General features: G+C 36.5%; 1 protein-coding gene across 1 annotated transcript; it reads left to right on the top strand.

The window, feature by feature from the left end:
- Positions 1-5,122: 5,122 nt before the first annotated feature.
- Positions 5,123-9,613, top strand: LOC143465793 (protein lin-7 homolog C-like). The gene is made up of 4 exons (XM_076964264.1): positions 5,123-5,365; positions 5,736-5,888; positions 6,456-6,665; positions 8,956-9,613. Exons 1-4 carry the CDS (start codon positions 5,291-5,293, stop codon positions 9,118-9,120), a joined length of 603 nt encoding a protein of 200 aa, XP_076820379.1. The 5' UTR covers positions 5,123-5,290; the 3' UTR covers positions 9,121-9,613.
- Positions 9,614-14,410: the final 4,797 nt, after the last annotated feature.

The raw sequence follows: 14,410 nt of genomic DNA, 5'->3' as shown, positions 1-14,410 counted from the left end.
ACATGTTATGTCCAGTATAGTAGATTTTGGGTTTTGTTCAAAACAAGTGTATAGTTCTGAAACCCAATTTGCTGATTTCATAATTCGGAATAACTCTACATACAGCACACGATGAACGCAAGACCACAGCGTTGTAAGAAAATGATTCAAAGCTTTCGCCACACGCTCATGCTTTAACCACTCGGCATGTTACCGAACCGACAACGATCTCACTAGCAGAACTTCAGAAGCACAACTAGTCTACCATTGGCCGACGGCGATCAACAACGAATAAACAGTATATTGTTGCGTCATAATTACTGCCGTCCCTGAAATAAAAAACGCATTTTTAAACGTTTTGGTGGTTATGCACCTAGAAATACTTTATCTGCAAGCTCCAAAATTATCCTGTTTCTCGTTAGGGCTAAGAACCTCTTGTAAGCTGTATAATGACATCTGGCATGTGACCTGTTAATACTGTTCTACAGATAAATAGCGCAAGGAAAATGTCATGTTATCTGTGGGCTCCGTTGTTGAATCTGAACCGAGACTGCGATTCACTTGAGTTTTTGATTTTTCTTGAGCAAAGAATGGTCCAAAATTAATTTCAGAACGAGTGTCATTTTCCATGAATGGACCAAAAAGTCCTCTGCCGCTACCTAGCGCTACCACGGCTTATCAAGTTTCACAATTTTTGTTTTGACCCAATTGCTTGCAGAAGTTTTGAGGGTAACTTGGTTAATAATGAGCTTTAAAGTTCAATGTACTGCTCATATAAATTGTTCTAAAAAATATCTGTAACGTTTTATAATATTCGGCGCTCGCAACAACGATTACGCTTGAGCCATTTGTCGATATCAAAGCGCATTTTTTAGGGTGATCAAGGTTCCACATCTCACGTGACCGCGTCTTCCGCTTATCCCAAACTCGAACAACCTTTGAGAAAAAGTTGATTGCTGTAAACCGCTGAAAGAAGCGAGAAGTAAGTTAAGGTTAAGCTGATGCCTAGAAACGTGTTTGGCGATTGAACGTGATTGTTCATGTATGGATGGTAGGTGGCGTATAGCGATTGTCATAAGAGCGACCGCAAGAAACGTCAATGGGTCAAACCAAGTGTCAAACCAGTGAATTAAAAAGAGCAACCACATAGTACTTTAGCTACTGCAAAATATCAGACAACAAAGAGTTAAATGTAGAAAAATGATCAATTTAACGTGGAACGGGAAATGCAAAATAACCTGTAATTGTGAAAGAATGAGATTTTTTGATTGTGCAAAAAAATTGTGGCAATTTATGAAATCGATTACAATACGAATAAGAATTACAATTAGAATTAATTATACGGTAAAAGGTATAAAAGAAATCATGCCATCACATCTTATTGCAAGTATATTAAGGTGAAATTTACATATTTCATTGTACAAGTTAGATTGTTAGAATGTAGTAACTTATAGGTTTCTAAATGATAACTCGATTAAAATGGTTTAATTAAATGAGAACTCTTACTTGACTATTCAAGTATGTACAGTCCCAAATTGTGGTTTGCTTAATTCGCTAGTTAAGTCATTGTTTTATGAAATGAGTTAAGGTAGAAATAGCTATTTTAATAATGGATGTTTTAAGACTTTTGCTGTTTTGAAGAAGTTGTCCTGACTGTCCCGACAGTCGCTGTTATGTCCATTGCTGCACTGCAACCCATCCAGACATTTCTTCGTTTTAAAGCTTTTCGTTCTTTGCAAGTATGTTTTGTAGCAAAGCAAATAAGAACCAGGCATGCGAATCTTGCAGCCTAATTTCCAAAGCGACAGCCTCGTCAATGTTTTATCGCCTATAGCCTAACTCGTAATTAAAGACGAACACTCGTTTTTACACGAAGCGGTTGATAACGTTTAAATCAATTGGTAAAATCGCTTTAAACGAACAGCTTTGGGACAAAAAGGCTTCATTAAGTTTTTAGAAATATTTTCTTGTTCGAATGACAACCCTGCTTAGCAAATCAAATATAATCTGACCCCACTTATCACCAACAAGCCTTTAACTTTACAGTTATTACAAAACTTCTAATTACGTAGTTTCACCAACTGTCTATCGTAAACATGACGATTTGCTAGACATGCATTATCACGGCTCAAACATTTTTTTGTGCAAAATCAACAAAAAATGTTTGAGCTTTTGAAAGAAATATAAACGATACATTATGGAAATATATGTTTTCAATAGGACTATTGCAGTGAGTAAGAATTTCAAGTGATAACCATTTTGTTTTTCAGCGTTCTATGCGATTTCTTAAATTTGGTATCGATTGATAAAGTGATTATAACAAGCGAATTAAAACATCTACAGACACTTCCTTTACACTTCTCCTTATACATTTGTCATGACGGTTAGATTTACACTTTCAGCTAATTTATCTCAAACAAATTTATCCCTTCACAATTTCAATACAATTTATTCATTACAATCATCGGACACAATAATCATGGCTCACCACAACACCACAAATCTTTTCCCTTTCAGCTAAGAAGATGATCGTGTAAATATGCGGCCGTTATATAGGAGACGAGGTTTGGCTGAACAAGACCATTAAAACTACTACGTCTGGGTTCCAGTCCGTTGTAACGTATCTGAAGGTCGGCAATGTCATTTAGTGTTACGTCATTGAACTTGTCAGTAGCTCGATATTATCAGCAAGTTGAAAATATATTGTAAGTAGGCCTATGCTGACCTATTAATCCAAATTGATGTAAAACTTAGTCTTAAAACAGTACGTAGACATTTCTTTTGTGAACTACAGTACGTTGACACTGCTATTATAATTTTAAACAGGGTCAAAATAGGCAACTAAAACACGACAAAAGTCTTCTGGAAGCTCAAGTAGCGGAATTAGAAGAAACTGTGAGGCACTACCGCCAGGCTGTAAGTGATATATCAAAGATACTCTCAGTGTTTATTCGCTGATAATTAATAAACGTTCGTTTGTTTTTATAATTTTCCACATATCAGTCAAAATAAGAAATAGAACTTAATCTGATCAGACGATGTGTATATGTTACAAAAACTGTATTCTTATCTAAATCCAGTAGCAATTAATGTTGGCGTTCTATTACAGATACCTTAAAAGTTTTAAAGGTATACTGGTGTGTTGATTTGATTACAAATTCTTATCTTGCAATTATTTCTACATTTCCAATATAAAGGAGACGCAAAGCGATGCCCCACTGTCGCAACCACCACCACTTGACACCCTACCATCGATGTATTCTCAGTCTGAGTTGCCTGCCTCTTCCTCCTCAGATGAGGCCCCCGAACCCGCCTCTCTTCTCTAGTCCCAACCGCACGCCCCTCAACCGTCCGTCGGTACGCTAGATTTCTATGCATAATGTTCAATGCATCGTTTGACAAACGCTGGTTGAACATGTAAAATATTATCACAGCCGCTGTCCCTATGGAGCCAGGTTCCCCAATGTGACAGGTTTTTCACACCATCACAGATCCAACTCACATTGTCACATTTCCAATTTTCCATTTTGTCTGCTGAATCAGAACTATACTGATACACATAAAACTCAATTTTCCTTTGGAAAACTAGGAGGCAGGAAAGAAAGTAAGCTTGCATCAGGATTGGTGATGATGTCAACAACTAATTAGATTTTCGGCAGTAAACCACTGCCCTGCTAGCCTCTTTAATATACTGCTCCTTAAGACTTGCCTCTATATCTTTAAATGGACGTTCCGGATTTCCTGCTACATCTTTCAACTGCCGACTTCCTTTTTCACGTTTAAATGGATTTTCACCAAATTCATATCATCAATTTCAAGTTGCCTGTCCCAATTCATTCTCCCATCTCTAAACTGCTTTCTTAAATTTACTTTCTCACCTTCAAATTGCTTGTTCTTTACTTTCACCTTCAGCTTCTTAGAACCAGAAGGCTTAAATTTGAAAAATATATCTTAAAAAAATATTAACTATGCAAATACACAACGAGCAGTGTAGAATATGCATTCTTCCATGACGTAATCATGCGACCACGCATAATTTATCACATTTGCATGAGGCAATTGATGCTTCTTAGTCTGAAACGTATACAAGTTCAACTGAACCTTATTTCTATTTGTTGGCAAGGTGCTAAAAAATACATTTTCAAGAACCGTGAGTATAGTTTCCAATAGCTACAAGAAAACATATGTGCACAAAAATAAAAAATGTATTATTACAGGAAGTTACATAGAAGCCAATTTAAAACACATTTCAAGGTTTTTGTTTATGACACCGTCTTCACATAATCTGTCCTAACCATAGATATCCTATAAAACACTAGATCGCTCTTCTTATCTAGTGTTTGTATAGGATATCTATGGTCCTAACTAACAATATTAGTGACAGAGCATTTGTTGCTGTAAACTCTACTGTAAAAATTTGTTCACCGCTTGGCTTTGGTTATAAGTATGTTTCCAAAAGATCACAAAATTTTAGTATTACTGGGCAACTAATGAGCAAATCCTGGGAATTTTCTGGGAAAATTAAGTAGTGTTTTTTTACAGTAGCCTATACCATACCTATTTTAAACTACTAATTTAAAAATCACGAACTTTTACGCTTTTATCGATTACATTCCAACAGTGTCATTGCTAAACATATATGTCTGGGTACTGTTGCACAGCTCTTCTTTTACAGTGGTTTGAATCCTATGTACTGGACTAGTTTTATACAAAGTCACGTTACTTGGTCAGCGTAGCATGCAACGTGAAATGCGTTAGAGCTTGCGAGGTATCTGTGGCGCGTTTAAATGTAATAATTCGGTTTGTATATGCTATCTAGAATGATTATTTTAAACAATGTTTGATGTGCCAAACAAAATTAGCCTGTCTAACGCGCCGCAGATCACACGCAAAAGCTTACACATTTTACGTCGCATTACTACAAACAACGAAGAAAATTATTCCGAAATTTCTTACATTCCGCAAATTAGTGTTGGCACTTTTCCGTAATTCCTCACTTTACGTAAATTAATATTGCATTACTTAATTTCCTCAGTTTCGTCATTCCGTAAATTACTGTTGTCCTAACGAGTGTCCACTTAGCGCAACTGACGAAGCAGGCTCTCGCATTGGTAACATATTTTTCTTTGCAGATGGCAGTAATCTCATAAATTGTTTGCTTCGACTTGTTTGATATTTGCTTGTATTAACACATATAGTGCTTACCTCAGCACAGTCCTACTGAACACCTTAGTCAGTTACTATACCTTTGTTTCAATATCTTGTCAGGCAGTTAGGACCTTAAACCTCACACTTGATTAAGAGCTGGAATATGACAATGGGTTCGGAACCACTGACATTGGAACGTGACATCACTAGAGCGTGTGAGCTCATCGATATTTTGAAGGTACCGGTAATAGTCTCTTGGTGATAGGCTGGCTTAGCTTAAAACACTTTATACTAGTCCCTAAAATAGCTTCTTATTGCACTAATATGGCTTTCTTGTGTATATATGTGTTTGTATAGGCCTATAGTATATTACCTTTGTTATATTTAATTTTCGTAAAATGTCGCATTAATATATCCATGGAGCAAAATACAAAAATGCGACGATCATTCGTTAATGGCAAATCTGCATACGAGATAATTTTTTAATGATTAGATTGATGTTATATTGCACTAGATAAGCCTTGCATAATATATCAAAGTCATATGAACCTAACTGCGGAGAGAAAAGGTCATGATAATGATGGTTGGCATTACTGTTGTGTTTCTAGTCTAGTGGCCAAGTTCCGACACAGAAGTTGGAACAATTGCAAGCTGTCCTTCGCAGTGAGTTTTTGCAGGCGGTACGCGAAGTTTACGAGCATGTTTATGAGACCGTTGATATATCGGCAAGTCCTGACATTGCTGCAAATGCAACTGCAAAGGTATGTTCCAGAACATTATCAGCTTCACTTTGTTTTTAGTTGGGATTGTTTCATTTAAATCAAGGGGTGTGTCAGACAAAAGTTTTTAAGATTTCGACAACCAATGATTTAATGTGTCTCCACTTGAATGAACCCAGCAAATAACAATTGTTACTCTTTTTTGGTAACAAAAGTATATAAAGTTACTTGTTTTCGTAACTTTTCAAAATTTAGTTTGTATAATTAGAAGAATACAATTTGCTGGGCAAGCTAAACATCTCACTGTCATTTACATCATAAACGTGCTGTGTCATGCTAAATATCTCACTGCCATTTACATCATAAACGTGCTGTGTCATGCTAAATATCTCACTGCCATTTACATCATAAACGTGCTGTGTCATGCTAAATATCTCACTGCCATTTACATCATAAACGTGCTGTGTCATGCTAAATATCTCACTGCCATTTACATCATAAACGTGCTGTGTCATGCAAAATATCTCACTGCCATTTACATCATAAACGTGCTGTGTCATGCTAAATATCTCACTACCATTTACATCACAAACGTGCTGTGTCATGCAGGCAACAGTGGCAGCATTTGCTGCGAGTGAAGGTCACGCACACCCCAGAGTGGTTGAACTCCCTAAGACTGACGAAGGCCTGGGCTTTAACGTGATGGGTGGAAAGGAGCAAAACTCCCCAATTTACATCTCACGAATCATTCCCAGTGGCGTCGCAGACAGACACGGTACGCTCAAGCGTGGCGACCAGTTGCTGTCGGTCAACGGAGTGGTAGGTTTTCATGACACAAATATTTTAATTAGATATCATTATTATTGTTTATTCACATACATTTGTGCTAATTGTTGCTTTGATAATTGTCCAAACCAGTGGTTCCCAACCTTTTTTGTTGTCGGGGCTGAGTTTCAAACTTCAGAGTACGCATGGAGCCGCATGAAAACACTCAAGTAATTATAACAAAAATTTTAAAGCACGAAATAATGTACCAACGAGTAGCAACACTAACAAGAAAAATTACACAAATCACACAAATTTTGACCAATTTTCGACTTTTTTTGACAAGTCAAAAAATAATCGCCCTAATTACTATAAATAGATTTTTTACAATTTTTGTGAGATTTCAGGGGTCAATGAGAGCCGCAAGAAGGCTAGCTTGGAGTCGCGGTTGGAAATCACTGGTCCAAACCAATTTACATCTTGAAACATGCTACTTACTTAGCTGGAAGTGCAATCTGTTTAGATAAAAGAGTATGTTGATCTTAATGCTGCAGATATGGCACAAAATCGCCCTTTTGTGATAAACTTATGCAAATGTTTTGTCTGTGACAAATTCATTCTTTATAATACACTGTAATATTTGAGGTAATAACCCTACAGCAGATTGTATAAGGCAAGTGACAGTGTTTGTAGTAATTTTTATGCAACCCTGATGTATAGCCTAATTTTCAACCTAATCACCATAATTTTCAACCTTTTGCTCCATTTTCTTCCAATTGACAGAGAAATCTTAAACTGTTTGAAAATATATGGCGTTTCTTGTCGAAATATGACAGTGATAATTTGATATACACGTTGGTTGGGTATTCAACTCAGTTATTTTTGATAGAATGGACAAGCTGGCATTTATACCTGCTTGAACCAAACACCAGCTATCACACATTTTGATTTAATTTTGTCACAACAGAATCAAACAAATCCAAAGATATTGCAAATTTTCGACACATTTTTGGTGATAAACGTCTAATTACATCAAATAATTTAATGTTTGGTATTTGTATCGAGTCTTTCTTGGTATTAAATCAATTGTTACTTTTCACCGCTCTCCTAAGCTTTTGGTGACGTTTTAATTACGTTAGGTTTTAGCATGTTAAGATGGATGTTACAACAATACTTGATCACTTCAAATACATCTTTGAATAATACATCCACAATGTGGATGTATATGTTAGGGTTTTGTAGTGCAGCCATTTGTGACCTAAAGAAATTTTAAGGGACCGCAACAGCTACTTTTTGCAGCAGTTGCAAAAGTATAATTTTTGAGCGACCATTTTTGTCCTCAAAAGCACCTTAAAAGAACTGTGTAAAACACTTATATATGTCCACTTGACATTTAAGCAAATTGATACTGACCCAACATGTACGAGAACGCACAAGATTTTGTTACAGTTTAAGTGAAAATTCCTCGTGCTATTAGTGATTGCAAATTTTGCAGTTTTTCAATTTGATTTTACGATAAGTTTCTAGGTGCTGCAACAGGAACAGTTTAGTTGGCAATTTTATTGCTAAAGAAGGTATGCACTATTTCCTGGGAATTGTCATTAACTGTGGTAATTTATCTTATGTTTCTATATCGTTCAGGCCAGAGGTTTAGCTATCGCCGAACAAAGTCGCTTTCGTGAGTTACGTCTCAAACGTCCTTGACTTGCTGAGTTATGAAATATCTTCAAAACATGGAAAATTCACATTTACTTTTGCAATGCGTCGGTACTGCGATACTGTAGTACTGAATTACTGTGCCGCAGTGCTTTTTCAGTACTGATACCAGTACTGTCGGTACTTTTTTTCAAAAAGTACCGAATTACCTTTTTCAATAAGTCAGTCACGGTACTTTTAAAATGATTTCTTCAAGGTTTTGAGAAGGAGGTTTTTTAGAACTTCATTTTACTTAAAACTTAAAGCCAATTTTATCGCTGTTTGTTTTAATCTAAAAATGTCACCCAAATCGCAAAGAGTGAATTGACATAGTTTTTGACCTGAAGTGACCTTTAACGGGGTCATAATGTGGCAATAATTGCACTTGCAACAGGATCCATGTACAAAAAGTACCAAACTACTTTTTTGAATTATTACCAGAACCGTTGGTACATTTTTTGCCAAGTACCGGTACCGTCGGTATTTTCAAAGTACTCCCTGCCAACCTGTGTAGATTGATAAGGATAATGCTCAATTACACATCCATCCTGCGTCATTTTATTGATGCTGTATCTTTGTCGATGATCATTGTTTACATCATATACATCATTGTTTCGTCATATACATCATTGTTTACGTCATATTACAGTCGGTTGAAGGGGAGTGCCACGAGAAAGCTGTTGACCTCCTGAAAGCTGCTCAGGGGAGTGTGAAGTTGGTCGTCCGGTACACACCGAAGGTCCTCGAGGAGATGGAGAGTAGATTTGAGAGGATGAGGCTTTCCAGGAGACAGCATCAGCACAGCTCTGGTTGATCAACTTGTTTTAATCATCTTTTTAACTTTCTCCTGCATTTCTTGCTATCAAATGAGTGACAGCCGAAGTATCTTTCCTAATCACATGTTTAGTGGCGAGCTCATGTATACGGCTACACGCTATTCCAAGGTAATCGTGTTTTTTCCTTGATGATGGTTTGACTTTTGTGATCTTAATAACACTTTGTTGGTATATAAATTATCGTTTATGTCAGGAATAGCATTAAGTTGTATAGTGAACAATTACGTTGATTTTCATCTGACTATTTATTTCAATCAGACAAAATTATCCCATTCGAGTTTGAATAACATCTTGGCTAAATCATAAATGAAAAAGGAAACTGCCCTGGCTAACTGACGTCACTTCCCACCTCTCACTAACTCTGTTTGTTAAAATAGTAATTTTAGGCCTATGCTGTATTAGTGTATTTGCTGTACTGTCGGTGCTAATGAGTAATGCATTAAACACATAATAAAGTTTATTATGTCTCTATTTGCTGCATTTCTATCTGCAAGTTTATTTAGTCTGTCAGTCACAAGCGGTAACTTCGCAAAACTTAAACTAAGTGTAAAACCCTTTACAGGACACATTTAAACGCCCTTTGATTTCTGCTTGATCGGCCTCACTTTGCTTTTCGAGAGAGAAAGGGAAAGCATTTCCATCATGCCACGAAAAATTGTTGAACTTTTACGACAACTGAAGGAAAGTTGATAAATTGGGCAGATTATAGCATTGGTAGCACGACAAAGACAACTTGTGGCCGAGAGGTTGATGCGTTGGTCTGGCAATTGTTAGATCCTGCCTGAAATCTCGCAAAAGCGCTTTTTCTCCATCAGCCAGGGTGAAGTCGTACAGGCAGAAATAAATGTAGAAGGCAGAAGATGATCGAGAGAAAGAAACTGGCCCAATCCTCTCATTAGTGCCGCTGGAGCAATTCTCATCTCCCAAGGCTGGGAATTAAATATGGGGCTCGCCTGTTACCTTTTTAACGACAAACGCTATTTCATTATTATACATACCTGGAGAGTGGTATAAAGCAAGAAGTTTGTGAGAATGCAAAAGTCTAAAAATAATATAACCATGTCATACAGTCTATATACTTTATTTATTTCTACACGAGTTCTTAACACAGCGTTTCAGAACGTTTAGCTTCGAGTGCTCGTCTGACTTCACGTATTGCTTTGTGGTTAAAGGTAAGGGAATATTGGGTGATGTTTTTTTCGATTCGCCAGCTACACAAAACAAATTCTAGAAAAAACAAACCAAAATATTTCGGTCAAATCATGCATTCATACACTATCTTGCTAAAATTTCCTGTCGTATACGGGAACAAAACGGTGCAACTAACCACAGCTTATAATTACGTCTACTTATAGTTGGCGCTACGTCAAGCACTTGGATTTCCTGTAAGGTAGGCTAATCCTGGGAGATACAAGTAAGGTAATACCATAACTATGAAGTAGGCCTGTATGTTACAAGTATATAGTTTTTCCGCAATGTGGAAATTATTAAGCGATAGTAGCAGAAGTTGATAATGATTTTAGCACGAAACATGGATTAATTATTTATATCTACTTACACGACGCATAATTACTCTTTTCCTCGTAGCCCTACATGAAATAAAAAACAAAGTAAAATAACACGAATAACGCACGGAGAAAGAATTGAAACCGCGTCCAATCAGACAAAAATAAACATACAGAGTGACGTCACTATCATCAGTAGAAGCAAATAACCCAAAGCCCAAATCCTTGCAGTAATCGATCGGCAAAGCCAAATGAGTTTGACAAAATCGACAGAGATTTCCAGCTGTTAATCACACGCAAGATAGATCAATAGTGTTTTGTTAGGCAACAATCATTAATTTAAATGGGATAGTGAAGGTCAAATGAGTCTTCTGTAGGAAATCGAGCAACAATAAATCACTTTATAGCAAAATTGTCATCGCTACGCAATATCCGCAGCTGTTCGTGATCAACATAAAGATCATTAACATAGTTTTTGGTGATACGAGTACAAAACAAACGTCATTCTACCTGTCAGACGTATGCCAATGAAGAATGCTCTACTAAACCAACCCAGGTATAAACCAACCCAGGGTTGCCATCGGTCTGGACTCAAAATTAAGGACGATTAGGAAGCGAAAGAAGAATACATTAAATTTACCTTAAACAGTGCACATCATGAGAAGGCAATCAATGTTCCTAAAAAAACACACCATTTGCATGTTCTTAATTTTGGTATTGCTTGAGTACAAAATAGTTCACTAAAGGGGACGAAATGCTCAAAGTAGGAACCCCTGCCCTAAAAATAAGACAAAAATAAGCACAAATCTTGGAAATAAGCACGGAATGGTAACCCTGGATATAAATAAACTGTCATGTCAAACGGAAAATGATTACATAAGAATACAACAGTGACTTATAGCGAGATGCAAGGCTTATTCAGTTTTTTGGTAATATCCTTTTTTCACGGAATAGAAATACGTTTGCAAACAACAAAAAATTCTACTATTGGAAGAGAACTGGTCAGCATTATCTATGAAAATGTTTGGTTTTTTATTTCAGTGATCATACCCAACCTAAGCATTGTAACGTCCCACACTCCAAACCGCTTGGTGGCAGCAGAGAACTTCACGCTTTATTTAAAAGAATGTTTTTATTGTGTTTTTTTTTCTTTTAGTCACAGTGTTTGATATTCGTTGACACGTCTTTTAGACCTGGTAGCATACAGATATTTTCATGAAAAGTCTCTTCAACAATCAAGATTTATTTCGTTGTGCAATTACAGTTTGATTAGGCTAGTAAGTTAAGTAATAGCATAGTTGCTTTTGTTGCCCAATCTGCAAATACGAGCCTTCTTAACCAAAGTCGAAAAATTCCTTTACGTTGCTGGTTACTACTAGGATTTTATAAAATAGGCCAATAATTCAATAGCTAATCAGAATTGTTGGTTACATTATACGTAAAACGACAAAAAATGGTTAAGGTTAAAAGATTGGTAGTGCAAGGAACCCCATTTTTTGAGTTCTGAGTTATTGAATCAAAATTTGAAATTGAATCATACTTCTATTAATTCTAGAATGAAAGAGTATGCCAGATATTTATTTTTCTTTCACAAAAAAAACATGAGGAGCGCAACCAACAAACGTTACAACTTCAAAAGCGATAAAATCTAGTTAATTGCACAAAACAAACTCAAAAAAACAATGACGTCATTTTTGCTATCCCGGATGTAGTTGAGCATGCGCACTCAACCCAACAGCAATCTTTGGTTTACAACTGACCTTACGCTAAAAGAACTGGGTTCGCTTGAATAAAAGGAAGGTAAAATTGGCTACCGAAAATCCCATATTTCACCATGGTGGTGCATCTTAACTGGGTATTGCGTAATACTAAAATTTTCCTTCACCCTCTGTAGTCGAGTTCAGTGAAGACATTCGAAGCTTAAGCCTCATCGGTCATTTGTGCAGTACACATCCGAATACGTTACAGGCCTAGGCTAACTGCAGTAACAAACGTCAGAGCTTTTTGAATGTGTACTGTTTTTTTTCAGTTTTTATTGTACACCACTTTTCCTAGTTATGCATGTTTATTAGACTGGCGGAATGTTTTTTTAACAAAGATCTTATAAAGTTATTTTTATAGCCTAGCTTGTCGTCTCTTCATTACAGACTGACAAACTATGTTGTTGAAGCCTAGTGCCAGATTTCCAACTTACTGGCTCTAGTGCAGAAGTGCACAACCAGGTGACGTCACAATTTGAGTAGCTGGGGTCTAGTATACAAAGGCATCCTTTAGGCTAGAAATCTATCAATCAGGTTGTAGTAAAATGGAGCTCTCCTTTTTAGAGTTGTGCCAAGTTAAAAAAGATTCGGATTCATGAGCCATAGTAGTCACTTATTCATTTACTTTTCGTCAAAAGTGCAATGGGGACGAAAAATCAAGCCAGTTGTTACTAACACGCGCCAATGAACAGGAAAAACTGACAAAGCCGAAAATTCTTAAAACTTGCTCAAGAAAAATAGCGTTAATAATTTAATTGCTGGTAACAACTAGCACGACCACTAAACCTATACTTAGTTAAATCCGTAAAACATAAGTTTGAAAAAGCGAAAAATTAAGAAGACGAGCAGGTGGTGTGTTCAAGCAACTGATGATGATTGAAAATTGCCTCAATGCTGTACATCAGTAGTAATCCTTACTAAAAAAAATTGTGTAATGTGAATAGAAATCCGGCGCAGTAAGTTGGCTTTTGTGCCAATTTGCTGACACAGAATTGCTGTTTTGCCCTATATTCTGTATCAGCGTGGTCCAACTGCAGGCCCGTGGGCCAAAGTTGGCCCGCGAGCACCGATTTTTTGGCCCGCGAACTGATAGTCAGCTTTGATAGTCACTATTGTCGAGGAAGAACCTCGACCGCAGATGTCACATTGATCAGCATTTAAATTTTATCAGCTAAATTTTGAACTATTCTAATTTCAGTTTTAATAAAAAAGAACTTTTTTCAGTTCTAATATCAATGTCACATTGTTCTTCAGTTCTAATTTAAAAACATTGGCCCGCAAGATAAAAAATTTTCAGATTTTGGCCCGCAATGAAAAGAAGTTGGACCACGCTGTTCTGTATTATAAGTGTTACGTTGGCATGGTGCAAACTCTGGCATTAGAATGTTTGGGCGCGCAGAAAGCAAACTTTCCAGTAGGGCTAGAAGTGTGGTTCCTGCATGCACAAGATTCATCGACGTGCACGCCTAACTTTTTCTTTTTACACCAATTTATAATGAATAAAGAAAATCTGGTTGCTTACACTGGTGGCAAGTTTGCATTGACTTGGAGGCGATAAACAATTTTAAAATTTTTGCTGGTTAGTATATTTACTTTACAGTCTGGTTTGATGTTTTGTGCCCTTGTATTAGCACCAACCTCCCATTGTAAATGAACAAAGTTACCATAAGTTAGTCACACAGACCGTTCTTAAAATTAAAATCGGCGGTAAGGATTCAGAAGAAAGGACGTGTTATACATTGATTTTAGTTATTTAATACTAAACTAAATCTAAATTGGATAAAATCAAGGTGTTCAAGGAACCAAATAGAGTAAAACAGACAATTTTTTAATAAAACATTGACGTTCCATATCGCCTTAAAAAGAGTTAAGCATAACTCGAAATGTCAGCAAATAAAATAAGAGCTGCTGTTTAGGTTATAATATTTATTCTTTGAAAAACCTGCACAAGCAATAACTTTCCTTTGAAGTGACGATCTTTAATTAACAGATTTAGCATGCTA

The sequence above is a fragment of the Clavelina lepadiformis genome, chromosome 7 (assembly GCF_947623445.1).
Source record: "Clavelina lepadiformis chromosome 7, kaClaLepa1.1, whole genome shotgun sequence".
Taxonomy (NCBI): Eukaryota; Metazoa; Chordata; class Ascidiacea; order Aplousobranchia; family Clavelinidae; genus Clavelina; species Clavelina lepadiformis.
This window is presented reverse-complemented; position numbering and strand designations above follow the sequence as displayed.